Raw genomic sequence first — 13,530 nt, forward strand, 5'->3', positions numbered from 1 at the left:
GACTTTAGGTTAATCAATTTAACTAGTTTTCACCTTTTTGCTTGTCGGATTATACCATCTTTCGCTCTGAAAGTGTGCCCATATTTGGGGAATTAAATGTTTTATCCACTGAAAAACTACATTATAAATTAATCTATATAACAGACAACTTCTAGGATTTGTCTTATTAAGGTAAGGATTCCTTCAAAATAAGGCATGCTACATCAGTTAGAACACTTACCTTCATTCCTTCTTCCCAACTAATCCACAGGTCCCCTCGTGTCAGGAAGCAAGCAACTGCATGTCTGGCTAGATGATGAATCCAACCCTCCTGACGAAGCTGCGTCATGATGGCATCAATCCATGGAAAGCCTGTCCGGCCTTCTGCCCATTTGGCTAAAGCCTCAGGATTTTTATCCCAAGGAATCTGAACACAGATAGGGTTTCCTTCCATTTTATCAAAGCGTGGATTATTTGTTGCTGCTGTATAGAAAAATTCACGCCATAATAGTTGCCCATAAAGGGAAAGGGGAGGGGAACTGTTCTTCTTTACCTATGGTTAAAAAGCAAAGAAGTATTATCAGAATGTTTTTTTAAAGTATTAAACAATAAGCTCCAATTTTAGAGAATACCTTTTTGTAGAGATCTGTTAGTTTGAAGTAAAACAGTCGACATGACAAACAACCAAATCGGAGATAAGGACTAAGTCCAGTAGGGCTTGCAAGCAGAGAATTTGCATTCATTCGAGGTCTTTCAAAATTTGCCACCCAAGCCTGAAAACACAGAGAGAAAATTACATTAACTAATTGTCTTTTTCATTTTAAAAGGACGCTCAGAATGGAGATTTTTTTTTAAAAAAGTTACATAGTTCTTGGAAAATAAAATCTTATCCTAGCCACAAATTACATGTTTTAATAGAAAATAAGACAGGATAAAAAAGTGAGCATTCTTTTGTTTCAGTCATCCTTGTGCAGCACATACTCATGTGAAATAAACTACCTTCAAATTTCCAACAGAAAGCTGAGAGCACCTTCAATCTCTCTCTCTCTTTTTTTTTAAGACAGGGTCTTGCTTTGTCACCCAGGCTGGAGTGCAGTGGCGCAATCTCGGCTCACTGCAACCTCCAGCTACTGGGTGGATTCTCCTGCCTCAGCCTCTTGAGTAGCTGGGACTACAGGCAGGTGCCACCACGCCACGCCCGGCTAATTTTTGTATTTTTAGTAGGGATGGGATTTCACCATATTGGCCAGGCTGGTCTCAAACTCCTGACCCCAAGTGATCCACCCACCTCAGCCTCCCAAAACTCTGAGATTACAGACGTAAGCCACCATGCCTGGCTTTCAACCTGTCTCTTTAACACAAAGGTAAAGGTGAAATATAATTCTATCCTAGTTTCGAAATTATGGCCACTAGATACTAGCTTAGGTAGAAAGAACAGAGGAGGTAGTGCGGTAGTAGCTAAAGGGGAAATAATTAGAAAAGAAGGAGAAAGAGCATTTAAATGAGGAGATGGTAGTTAATTTTCAAACAATTAGGTTTGTGCTATTTTAACCATTTCCCTTAATCCTCCCCTTCCAACAATCTATTTGCTATTTTTAAAAGAGAGAAAAATTATTTTTTAAATGACAGTTTGGAAATATAAGCATAGCTATATAATCTACATTATCATACTTTTCTTTCCAAATGCCTTTCCAAACGTGTAAGTGCTTCAGTTTCTCCGCCTGGCCACACTGCAGAGGATAAGCCATCTGTATCGAAACCTAAAAGAAAGAAAAGAAAAAAATATAATTCTTCTGAAACTAAAGTAATTTTTATTTAACCCCAGTAACTGGGAAAACAAATTACTTTGCAGAAATCTTCTGAAACTAAAGTAATTTTTATTTAACCCCAATAACTGGGAGAACAAATTACTTAGAAGAAAAATTGAGAGAGTACCATAAAAATGAACTGAGGGCCTAAATAAGCCCTCACCTACAGAGGATATAACATGGTTTGACATGGTTTCAATTTTTTAGGCTGCACATCTTAAGGTGATAACAATAGATCACATATTTATAGAACACATAAATGATGAACAAACATATCACTTCTCAAAGGGTTCTTTTTCTTCTCCCCTGCCCTTTCTTTCTCTCCTAATGCAAAATACTTTACATGGCAAAATTAAAAGGGGAATTTTCTGAGTAATTTCTGATTAACTTTTAAGCCTCACACTGATTACAGTTTACACTCACCTAGCTCTTCCAGTGAAGGGACTCCATATTTCTCATCATGGTCATCAGACAGAGGAGTTGTGCACTTTTCTATGACTTCTGAAGTAATTGTTTCTACTGGTATCTCCAGTGGTTCCATTTTGCTGATGAGAGTCTGGAATCTTTTGTAAGTCAGAGGCGGTTGTCCACCATTGAGTTCTATGATCCTATAACAAGAGTTAGTAAAATGTAGTTAGTATAAAAAAAGACAATAAATTTTGGCTAACAAGCTCCCAAAAGGCTTAAAAAGCAGAAAATAAAATTAATCACTGAAGTCTTTGAGGAGAATGTTAGCTTGTTATAATGACCAAGAAATGTGTTCAAAATAATTAATGAGTCCAAAAATCATTCTCTTGAGCTTCTAGACATCCTCTAGGTATCAAATATACACACTACACAAATATTAAAACCTTTAAGACACAGAATATTAAGAACTTATGAGAGGAAAAAACAAGTAAGTGGGTAAATTAGTCTAAAGGTAATTACAAAAAGTTAATACACAGAGACATATGAAAAACATGTTATGGCCCAGCTCAAAGAATGTCAATCATCAATAAAAACTAAACCAGGTTGATAATTATATGAAAGAGTAATCAGCAGGTCTCATTTAGGAAAAATAAATTGTATTGTATATATGTGAGTTTACAACACATTATGGGATACATGTAGGCAGTAAAATGGTTACTATAGTGAAGCAGATTAACATATTTATAATCTCATATAGTTACTTTTTTGTATGTGTGACAAAAGCAGCTAAAATCTACTTATTTGATAAAAACTCCAAATAAAAGACAATTTTATTAACTAAAATCCTTACTCTGTACACTAGACCTCTAGCGTTGTTCATCTTACATAACTTCTACTTTGTATTCTTGGACCTACATTCCTGATAGGGTTTGGCTGTGCCCCCACCAAAATCTCATCTTGAGTTGTAACGCCCACAATTCCCACATGTCATGGGAGGGACCCTGTGGGAGGTAACTGAATCATGGGAGCAGGTCTTTCCCATGCTGTTCTCATGATAGTGAGTAAGTCTCACAAGATCTGATAGTATTTAAAAGGGGGAGTTTCCCTGCACAAGTTCCCTCCTTGCCTGCTGCCATCCATGTAAGACATGACTTGCTCCTCCTTGCCTTCCACCATGATTGTGAGGCCTTCCAAGCCATGTGGAACTGTAAGTCCATTAAACCTCTTTCTTTTGTAAATTGCCCAGTCTAGGGTATGTCTTTATCAGCAGAGTGAAAACGGACTAATACAATTACCCTATTTCCTTCAGCAAATTTTACAAATTTGGATTCTATATTACTGGGGTAACAATTACTTCCTATTTTCTATTGTACTCACGCCTTCATTAGAGATGTTAGCATATGTATCTATGTCACATACTTAGAACACATAAGCCCCGAAATTTCAAGTTATTTAAATTTAAGTATCTTTTTATTTACTTCTGATCACTAATTACCTCAATCAAGTATTAATTTAAAAAAATAACTAGCTTTGCCAATGGTAGTTTAGATTAAGTTTAGACACTATTTTGGAATAACTACTCTTTTTCACTATGGCCATTTGCTTAGCATTTGGCCTTAATAAAAAATGACAAATGAAATCTAACTTCATCATTATACAGATGTGAAAACAGGCCTACCAGGAGAGTTAAGTAAACTAGTCAAGGTCACATAACTGATAAATGGCAAATCAAGGTTGTCTAGTGTATTTTAGGATATTTTTCATTATATAATACGCAGTGATGTATCAACTACAGATACATACAGAAAGTAATACAGAAAGCAATCACCATAAAAAGATATCCTGTTTAAGTAAATTTTGCTTTTGTGTATTTTGAATTTATTCATAGGGTTGCAATGAATTTTGCTGAATGTAATGATACTACAATAATACTACTGAGGACATTGTTAATTACACAACAGTAGCAAAATGAGAATCTTAGGACAAAACATTTTCTATATGTTACATTTTAATATGATAGATTACATATAGTAAATATTCACATTCAATCCAATAAACACTTAATTTTTCTTTTTTGAGATGGAGTCTTGCTCTGTTGCCCAGGCTGGAATGCAGTGGCACTATCTTGGCTCACTGCAACCTCTGCTTCCTGGGTTCAAGTGATTCTCCTACCTCAGCCTCCCAAATAGCTGGGATTACAGGCCCCTGCCACCACATCCAGCTAATTTTTGTATTTTTAGTAGAGATGGGGTTTCACCATTTTGGCCAGGCTGGTCTTGAACTCCTGACCTCGTGATCCACCTGCCTCAGCCTCCCAAAGTGCTAGGATTACAGGCATGAGTTATCACGCCTGGCCTAAACACTTAATTTTATGCATAACACTGAGTCTCCCACCTAGAAGCAACTGTTTTTATCCTGTTTTGCCCCCTCCTTGCTATGAGCTCCCTAAAGTTAAGCAAATTGGTGAGCTCTAAGGCAAGATTATTATCAAAAGATACATGAATTCTAGCTTAGCATCAAGTAAGACCTTTGTCTGAATCAAATCATGATTTTTTGATACATTTAAAATGTGAAATCAAATCAACTAGTTTGTCATGTTACAGAATTTGTTTTACTAACTTGATAAAATCTATAAATTACTAAAAAAGTAAAATGATTTAAAAGGTAAATAAATTATAAGATTTCAGTACTTAAAAGGACAATGGTATGCCAAAAGTTTAAAAAGTTAACAAGTTTTATAGACCTCTAAGACTCATAGCATACAATACTCCCTAAATTTAAGTTCGACCACAGAATTTCTGTGGGACAAAGCATCACCAAGGACTGGTGTCTGAAGAAATACACTTTGAGAAATATTCTATTATGCTATTGTTCAGAGGACTACAGCTATGCAATGTTATATTACATCCAATTTGTATCTGGATTTAAAATCCAGATAGACAAGATAGATATACATGAAATAAGATAACATTAAACAAGCATACAAAATATGTCAAGGCAATTTATAACTATGTATAACTATAAAATTGATAATGCTAAGAGCCCAGAAAGGCAAGACCACAGGAGGCTGAGTTAAGAGTAGTCAAGGAAAATTCTGTAACAGTCTTAATCCATAATAGTTTTGAAATAGAAATGCTGAGACCTGTCATTAGGTCAATAGCGGCTAAATAAAATGCTAAGGATTTGACATATGTTCACTTAATTCTCCCAAAACTCTATGAAGTACACGCTATCATTTCTACTTCATAAACCTCAGTTAAAAACTTATCTATGTAGTTAATATCACTGAACTATATACTTAAAAATGGTTAAGATGGTAAATATTATGTTACATGCATTTTCTCACAGTAAAAAAAAAAAAAAAAAAAAAAAAAGAACTCACTTGTCTAGGTCATACAATGTATGTGAAATTCTTACAATGACTTCTACTCCAGCTTCAGTTGCCAGTTTCTTAATAGCTGCATCTCGTTCCTTTCCAAAGGGCTCAGAATCATACTCAATTGAAAGTTTAGTAATGTTCCATTCCTAAAGTAACAGAAGGGGGAACAATGTACACCAATTTTAATAGTTATTTTTTCTATCATAACAAAAAGTGAAAAAGCTGAAAATCTACATATCAAATGATTATACATAAATCAAACTTTGAATATGCAGGAAAAAGTAAACAATTTATCAATTAAAAAATACGTAAGTAACAAATGCATAACCCATTAGATTCCAGGCTTTATGCTAGGCAACAGACAATCTAGCAAAGCAATATGCTTAAAACCAGCTCTTACACTAAATGTGTTTGTAGAACACTTTACTTTTTCAAATTACTCATACTTACATTATTTCATTCGAGCCTCAAAACAACACTCAGAGTTTGGCACTGTGGTTAGTATTTCCATTTTGGTTTATTTTTAAAACTTAGGGATTTGCCAGAGTTCACAGAGAGCCAGACCACCTGAATTTATGTCTGTTGAGTCTAAGACCTGATCTTTGACAAACTTTTGATAGTTGATATGGTATAAGCTGCCTGGCTGAGGTCGTGTGTGAGTGTGTGTGTGTGTGTGTGTGTGTGTGTGTGTAAATATTTTCTTTCTGATTACTAAAAAATGTTAACTGAAAAATTTGGAGATGGTAATAATAATAGCAGTTACTTATTATCAGGAGCTATATTAGTAAGTTCTGTACATCTCTTTACACTGATTTTAAATGAGGAAACTGTGACTTAAAGGAATTAGTTGATTTTTCTTAAGCATAATTTTTTTTTTTTAAATTCTAAGTCTATTCTGATTTATCTCATAAAGAAAAAGTTCTACCATTGTTTAACTGCCTATATGGTAACATACTATATAATTCACCAAACACCTCCTGATTAGACAAGGGCTGTTTCAATGGTGGGTTAAAAAAGACTGCTATTCTAGGCTGGGTGCGGTGGCTCAAAACTGTAATCCTAGCACTTTGGGAGGCTGAGGTGGGTGGATCACCTGAGGTCAGGAGTTCAAGACCAGTCTGGCCAACATGGTGAAACCCTATCTCTACTAAAAATAAAAACATTAGCTGGGTGTGGTGGCACATGCCTGTAATCTCCCAGCTACTGGGCAGGCTGAGGAAGTAGAATCACTTGAACCAGGAGGTGGAGGTCTCAGTGAGCTGAGATTGTGCCACCGCACTCCAACATGAGCGACAGGAGTGAGGCTCCATCTCAAAAAAAAAAAAAAATTGCTATTATAAACTTTACAGTATATATCTTTACCTTTATGCATACATCTTACAAATTTTAGGGTATTTATCCAATTTTTTCCTAGAAATAATCCCTTGGAAAACAACTGATAGATCAAAGATAAGCACATTCAAAATTCTGATAGGCTGTCAAATTAGGTACCCGAAAGACTGTACAAATTTACATTCCCATCAGCAGTGCACCTAAGTGCTTGATCTCCACACACTTGCCAATAATATGTATTAGCAATCATTTTTTGTTTTGTTTTTTGTTTTTTAAGATGACGTCTCACTTTGTCACTCAGGCGGAAGTGCAGTGGCATGATCTCGGCTCACTGCAACCTCCGCCTCCCAGGTTCAAGCCTGCCTCAGCCTCCTGAGTAGCTGGGATTAAAGGCACACACCACCACAACTAGCTAATTTTTATATTTTCAGTAGAGATGGCGTTTCGCTACGTTGGCCAGGCTGGTTTCAAACTCCTGATCTCCATCTACCTCGGCCTCCCAAAGTGCAGGAATTACAGGCGTGAGCCACCATGCCCAGCCAGTAATTGTTTTTAAATGTCTGCTAAACTACTAGGAAAAAAAATAGTATCTCATTAAAAATTTTTTCCGTTCTTAAAAGTCCTGAAGAGTGCACATCAAGAAATTAAGGGCTGTTGACTTTCAGGAATAAAATTTGAGTGTGTAAATAACTTTTACATTCTGCAGCATTGCTCAGATTTGTTAGTATAAACTTTCTATTTTTGAAATTTAAAAATAAAATTAAGATGAGAATAGAAAAGCATTCTATTTATTTGTTTTATAGTGAGGTAGTATAGAATAGTTTAAAAACACAGGATCTAATAAGTTAGACTTCCTAAGTTGAAAGACTGGCTCAACTACTTAGGCAAGCTGCTAAACTCTCCATGCCTGTTTCCTAGTCTATAAAATGGGTAGAATAAGTAAGGTGCAGAGACAGTGCCTGACACATAATAAACCCTATGTAAGTATATGCTACAGTAAAGTGAAAACATTAACCATATTATTGGGTTGCTAAAGAATTACATAACATAACGCACATAAAGTGTTTAGAACAGAGCACAGTGCATAGCAAGCCCTCAATGAATGACAGCAATTCTTTTTCTTTTCTTCTTTTTTTTTTTTAATGAGTTAGAGTCCCACTCTGTTGCCCAAGCTGGAATGCAATGGTGCAAATCATAGCTCATTGCAACCTCAGACTCCTGGACTTGAGCAGTTCTCCCACCTCAACCTCCCGAGTGGCAAGGACTACAGGCATGCACCACTATACCCAGCTAACTTAATTTTTTTTTGTAAAGACAGGGTCTCACTATATTGCCCAAGCTAGTCTCAAAATCCTGGCCTCAAGAGATCCTCCTGCCTCAGCCTCCCAACATGCTGTGATTACAGACGAGAGCCAATGTGCCTAGTACAATTTAATACTATTTTTTGAAAAATATTATTTTAAATCTTAGGTAGTAAATACTGAGATGAGTCAATAAATAACACTTCCTGCCCCTTTTCCTTCTTGAGTTCAGTCACGTAAGCCAGGGGGCTAAAGATAAAAATATCAGCCATATTATTAGCAAAGCTGAAATGTAGAAAATTGTAGAATTCAGGACAGGTAAACTTGCTAATACTATTTCACTGCTGAATCAAACAGATTCACCTACTCAATCATAAGCAGCACCTCCCTGCAGTGTGGTCTTTCCCTATAAAACGTATTACATAGAAGAGGAGAATACAATGTGTGTTCTCTACAACTAAAAGAAAAGGAAACGTCTGAGCTAAACTAGCCCAGCTCCTTCTCCTAAACTCACCAATGAGATCATTCACTTTTCCTTCCCTGGGGATAAATTAGTGAACATCTCTCCACAAGAAAAATGAAAATCTAGGGAAGAGAAAGTTTCCTAAACATTAAATATATTCATTAATACACTAAATATTTATTGTAATCCTAATTATATGACAGATACTACGCTAGAAGCCCCTCTCCTGGAGCTTATTGAAAATGAGTGGCAATACAGAGGTAAATTAATACATAACTTTTAGGGGAAAAAATGCTATGATAGAGAATACGGGGATGGGGTGTGAGGTGGTAAGCTAATAATCCACACTCTGCCTTCCATGACTGCACTGGTTAGACTTCAAGTAAGCTATAAAAGCAAATATCCTTGTTTTTTCCTATCTTGGGTAGAAAGCATTCAGTGTTTCACCTTTAAGTATGATTTTGTGTTTTTTTGTAGACTTCCTTTATCAAATTGCTATTTAGCACTTGATATGGTTTGGCTGTGTCCCCACCCAAATCTCATTTTGAATTGTAGCTCCCATAATCCCCACATGTCATGGGAGGGACCCAGTGGGAGGTAACTGAATCATGGGGGCGGGTTTTGCCTGCGCTGTTCTCATGACAATGAATAAGTCTCACGAGGTCTAATGGTTTTTTAAAGGGCAGTTCCCCTACACACACTCTCTTGCCTGCCACCATGTAAGATGTACCTTTGCTCCTCCAGGCTGTCCTCCTTAGGAGGACAGCCTGAGCTCAGGAGTTTGAGACCACTCTGGGCAACACGGTGAAACCCCGTCTCCAATAAAAATACAACAATTAGACAGACATGGTGGTGGGTGCCTGTAATTCCAGCTACTCAGGGGGCTGAGGCAGGAGAATTGCTTGAACCTGAGAGGTGGAGGTTGTAATGAGCCAAGATTGCACCACCACACTCCAGCCTGGGCAACAGCGATACTCCATCTCAAAAAAAAAAAAAAAAAAAATTTATACACACACACACACACAGAGCCAGGTTCACGGCCAGGTGTGGTGGCTCATACCTGTAATTCCAGCATTTTGGAAAGTCAACATGGGAGGATGGCTTGAGCACAGGAGTTCGAGCTCAGCCAAGGTAACATAATGAGACTACATAGTGTCTTTACAAAAAAACTTTTTTTAAATAAAAAATATTGCTAGATTCAATTTAGTGATTTCTGAGTCTTTGTTTATGGGGGGCACTTGGCTATACTTTTAATTTTTTCCTAAACTTTCCTTGTCAGGTTTTGGTAGCAGGATTATGCTGTTCTCATAAAATGAGTTGGGAAGTAATCTCAATCTTGTTTTCTGAAAGAGTTTAAGAAGGAAATATTTCCTTCTTAAATATGTGACAAAATTCAAAATAAAGCCATCTAAGGGCTTGGAGTTTATTTATGGGAAGGTTTTTAATTATAAATTCAATTTCTTTAAGAGGTATAGGGTTATTCAGGTTTTCTTTTTCTTCTTATAAGAGTTCTAGTAAGTTATACTTTTCAAGAACTTTTTACATTTCATCTCAGATGTATAATTTATTGGCATTATAGTGATTACGATATTCTTTACTATGCTTTTAAAGTTTGGGGAATCTCTAGTGATGTCCTCTTTCTTATTCCTGATATAGGTAACTTGTATTTTCTTTCTTTTTTGTCCTAATCAGTATTGTTAAGAGTTTATCAATTTTATTAATGCTTTCAAAGAACGAGCTTTTGGCTTTGCTAACAGGAGACAAAAATCACATCAGTAATTTGAACATGAAACATTTACAAGAGCAACTCATTTTATTGTGCTTTGCTTTATGGCACTTCTCAGATATTGTACATTTTACAAATCAAAGGCTAATGGCAACCCTGCACTAAGCAAGTCTATTGGTGTCATTTTCCCAACAGCATGTGCTCACCTGTGTCTCTGTGACACGTTTTATCAATTCTCACAGTATTTCAAACTTTTTTATTATTACATCTGCTATGATGACCTGTGATCTCTTCTCTTTTTTTTTTAAGAGATGTGGTTTCACTGTATCACCCAGGCCGGTCTTGAACTTCTGGCCTCAAGTGATCCTCCCATTTCAGCCTCCTGAGTAGCTGGCACTACAGGTACCACAGCCACTACACTCAGCTCTTATCAGAGATCTCTGATGTTACTATTGTAATTGTTTTGGGGTGCCATGAACTGCACCCATAAAAGAAGGTGAACTTAATTGATAAATGTAGCGTGGTCTGTCTGCTCCAACCAGCCTCTCCCCCATCTCTCTCTCCCTTTCCTCAGTTCCTTATTCCCTGAGACATAGCAATATTGAAATTAGGCCAATTAGTAACCCTACAGGGGCCTCTAAGTGTTCAAGTGAAACAAAGAGTCACACATCTCTCACTTTCAACCAAAAGCTAGAAATAAGCTTAGTGAGGATGGCATGTTGAAAGCTGAGACAGGCTAGGCTGGGCACGGTGGCTCACGCCTGTAATCCTAGCACTTTGGGAGGCTGAGGCGGGCGGATCACGAGGTCAGGAGTTCAGACCAGCCTGGCCAACATGGTAAAACCCCATCTCTACTAAAACAAACAAACAAAAAAAACGGGCATGGTGGCGTGTGCCTGTAATCCCAACCTGGGATTACAGGTTGCAGTGAGCCAAGATAGAGCCATTGAACTCCAGCTTGGGCAACAGGGCGAGACTCTGTCTCAAACAAACAAAAAAACAAGAAAGAAAGCTGAGACAGGCCAAAAGCTAGGCCATTTGCACCAAACAGTTAGCCAAGATATCTACGCAAAGGTAAAGTTCTTGAAAGAAATTAAAAGTGCTACTCCAATGAACACATGAATCATAAAAAAACAAAGCAGCCTTAATGGTGATATGGAGACAACTTTAGGGATCTGGATAGAATATCAAACCAGATACAATACTCCCTTAAAGCACAGCCTAATCCAGAGAAAGGCCCTAAGTCTCTTCGATTCTGTGAAGGCTGAGAGAAGTGAGGAAGCTGCAGAAGTAAAGTTGGAAGCTAGCAGAGGTTGGTTCATAAGGTTTAAGCAAAGAAGCTGTCTCCGTAACCTAAAAGTACAAAGTGAAGCAGCAAGTGCTGGGTGGAGAAGCTATAGCAAGTTAACCAGATCTATCTAATCTAAGATAATGAATTAAGGTGGCTATACTAAACTACAGATTTTCAGTGTTGATGAAGTAGCCTTCTATTGGAAGAAGATGTCATCTAAGACTTTCACAGCTAGAGAGAAAAAGTCAATGCCAAGTCAATGCCAGGTCAGGCGCGGTGGTTCATGCCTGTAATCCCAGCACTTTGGGAAGCTGAGGCAAGCAGATGCTTGAGGTCAGGGGTTTGAGACTAGTCTGGCCAACATGGTGAAACCCTGTCTCTACTAAAAATACAAAAATTAGCCGGGCATGGTGGGGCACACCTGCAGTCCAAGCTACTCAGGAGGCTGAGACAGGAGAATCACTTGAGCCCAGGAGGCGAAGGCTGCAGTGAGTCAAGATTGTGCCACTGCACTGCAGCGTGAGTGACAGAGGAAGACTTCGTCTCAAAAATAAAAAAAGAAGAAAAAGTCAACGTCTAACTTCAAAGCTTCAAAGGACAGGCTGACTTTTTTGTGAGGGGCTAACGTAGCTGGTGACTTTATGTTGAAGCCAATTCTCATTGCCCATTCTAAAACTCCTAGGGCCCTTGAGAATTATGCTAAATCTACTCTGCCTGTGCTCTTTAAATGGAACAACAAAGCCTAGATGACAGCACATGTGTTTACAGCATGGTTTATAAATATTTTAAGCTCTCCGTTGAGACCTACTGCTCAGAAAGAAAGACTCCTTTAAAAATATCACTGCTCACAGACAATGCGCTTGGTCATCCAAAAGTTCCAATGGAGATGTATTAGGGAGATTAACATTGTTTTCATTCCTACCAATATAACATCAGTTCTGCAGTCCATGGATCAAGGAGTAATTCTGACTTTCAAGTTTTATTAAGAAACACATTTTGTAAGGCTATAGCTGCCATAGACAGTGATTCTTTTGATGGTCTGAGCAAAGTAAACTGAAAACCTTTGGAAAGGATTCACCATTCTAGATGCCAATAAGAACATTTGTGATTCATGGGAGGAGGTTAAAATATCAACATTAACAGCAATTTGGAAGAAGTTGATTCCAGGCCTCATGGATGACTCTAAGGGTTTCAAGACTTCCGTGGAGGAAGGAACTACAAATGTGGTAGAAATAGCAATAGAACTAAAACTAGAAGTGGAGCCTGAGGATGTGACTGAATTACTGCAATCTCATGATAAAACTTGAATGGATGAGGAGCTGCTTTCTATGGATGAGCAAGAAAGTGGTTTCCTGAAATGGAATCTCCTCCTGGTGAAGATGCTGTGAACATCAACAAAATGATAACAAAGGATTTAGGATATTGCACAAATTTAGTTGATGAAGCAGTGGCAGGGTTTGAGAGGACTGACTCCAATTTTCAAAGTTGTACTGTGGGTAAAATGCTGTCAAACAGCATTGCATGCTATAGAGAAATCTTTGGTGAAAGGAAGTCAATTGATGTGGCAAATTTCATTACTGTCTTAAGAAATTGCAATAGCCACCCCAATCATCAGCAACCACTATGCTGATGAGCCAGTAGTCATCAGCATTGAGGCAAGAACCTCCACCAGCAAAAGATTATGACTTGCTGAAGGCTTAAATGATCACTAGCATTTTTTAGCAACAAAATATCTTTAATTAAGGTGTGTATTTTTTTAGTCATAATGCTACTGTACACAGAAAAGACTACAATATAGTATAAAGAAAATTTTTATATATATGCACTGAAAAACAAAAAAATT

At 37.4% G+C, this 13,530-nt stretch overlaps 1 protein-coding gene across 4 annotated transcripts in view; it reads right to left on the reverse strand.

The window, feature by feature from the left end:
- Window positions 1–13,530, reverse strand: part of CRY1 (cryptochrome circadian regulator 1) — a 106,820-nt gene that overhangs the window by 11,816 nt on the left and 81,474 nt on the right. For all 4 annotated transcript variants that reach the window (XM_005572120.5, XM_065524749.1, XM_005572119.4 and 1 more), the window contains exons 3-7: window positions 5,578–5,720; window positions 2,211–2,395; window positions 1,651–1,739; window positions 612–752; window positions 221–532 (exon numbers count right to left, since the gene is read on the reverse strand). In XM_005572120.5, the coding sequence (XP_005572177.3) occupies window positions 221–532; window positions 612–752; window positions 1,651–1,739; window positions 2,211–2,395; window positions 5,578–5,720 (870 nt within the window). The remainder of the gene's footprint in view (window positions 1–220; window positions 533–611; window positions 753–1,650; window positions 1,740–2,210; window positions 2,396–5,577; window positions 5,721–13,530) is intronic.

The sequence above is a fragment of the Macaca fascicularis genome, chromosome 11, assembly GCF_037993035.2.
Source record: "Macaca fascicularis isolate 582-1 chromosome 11, T2T-MFA8v1.1".
Lineage (NCBI taxonomy): Eukaryota > Metazoa > Chordata > Mammalia > Primates > Cercopithecidae > Macaca > Macaca fascicularis.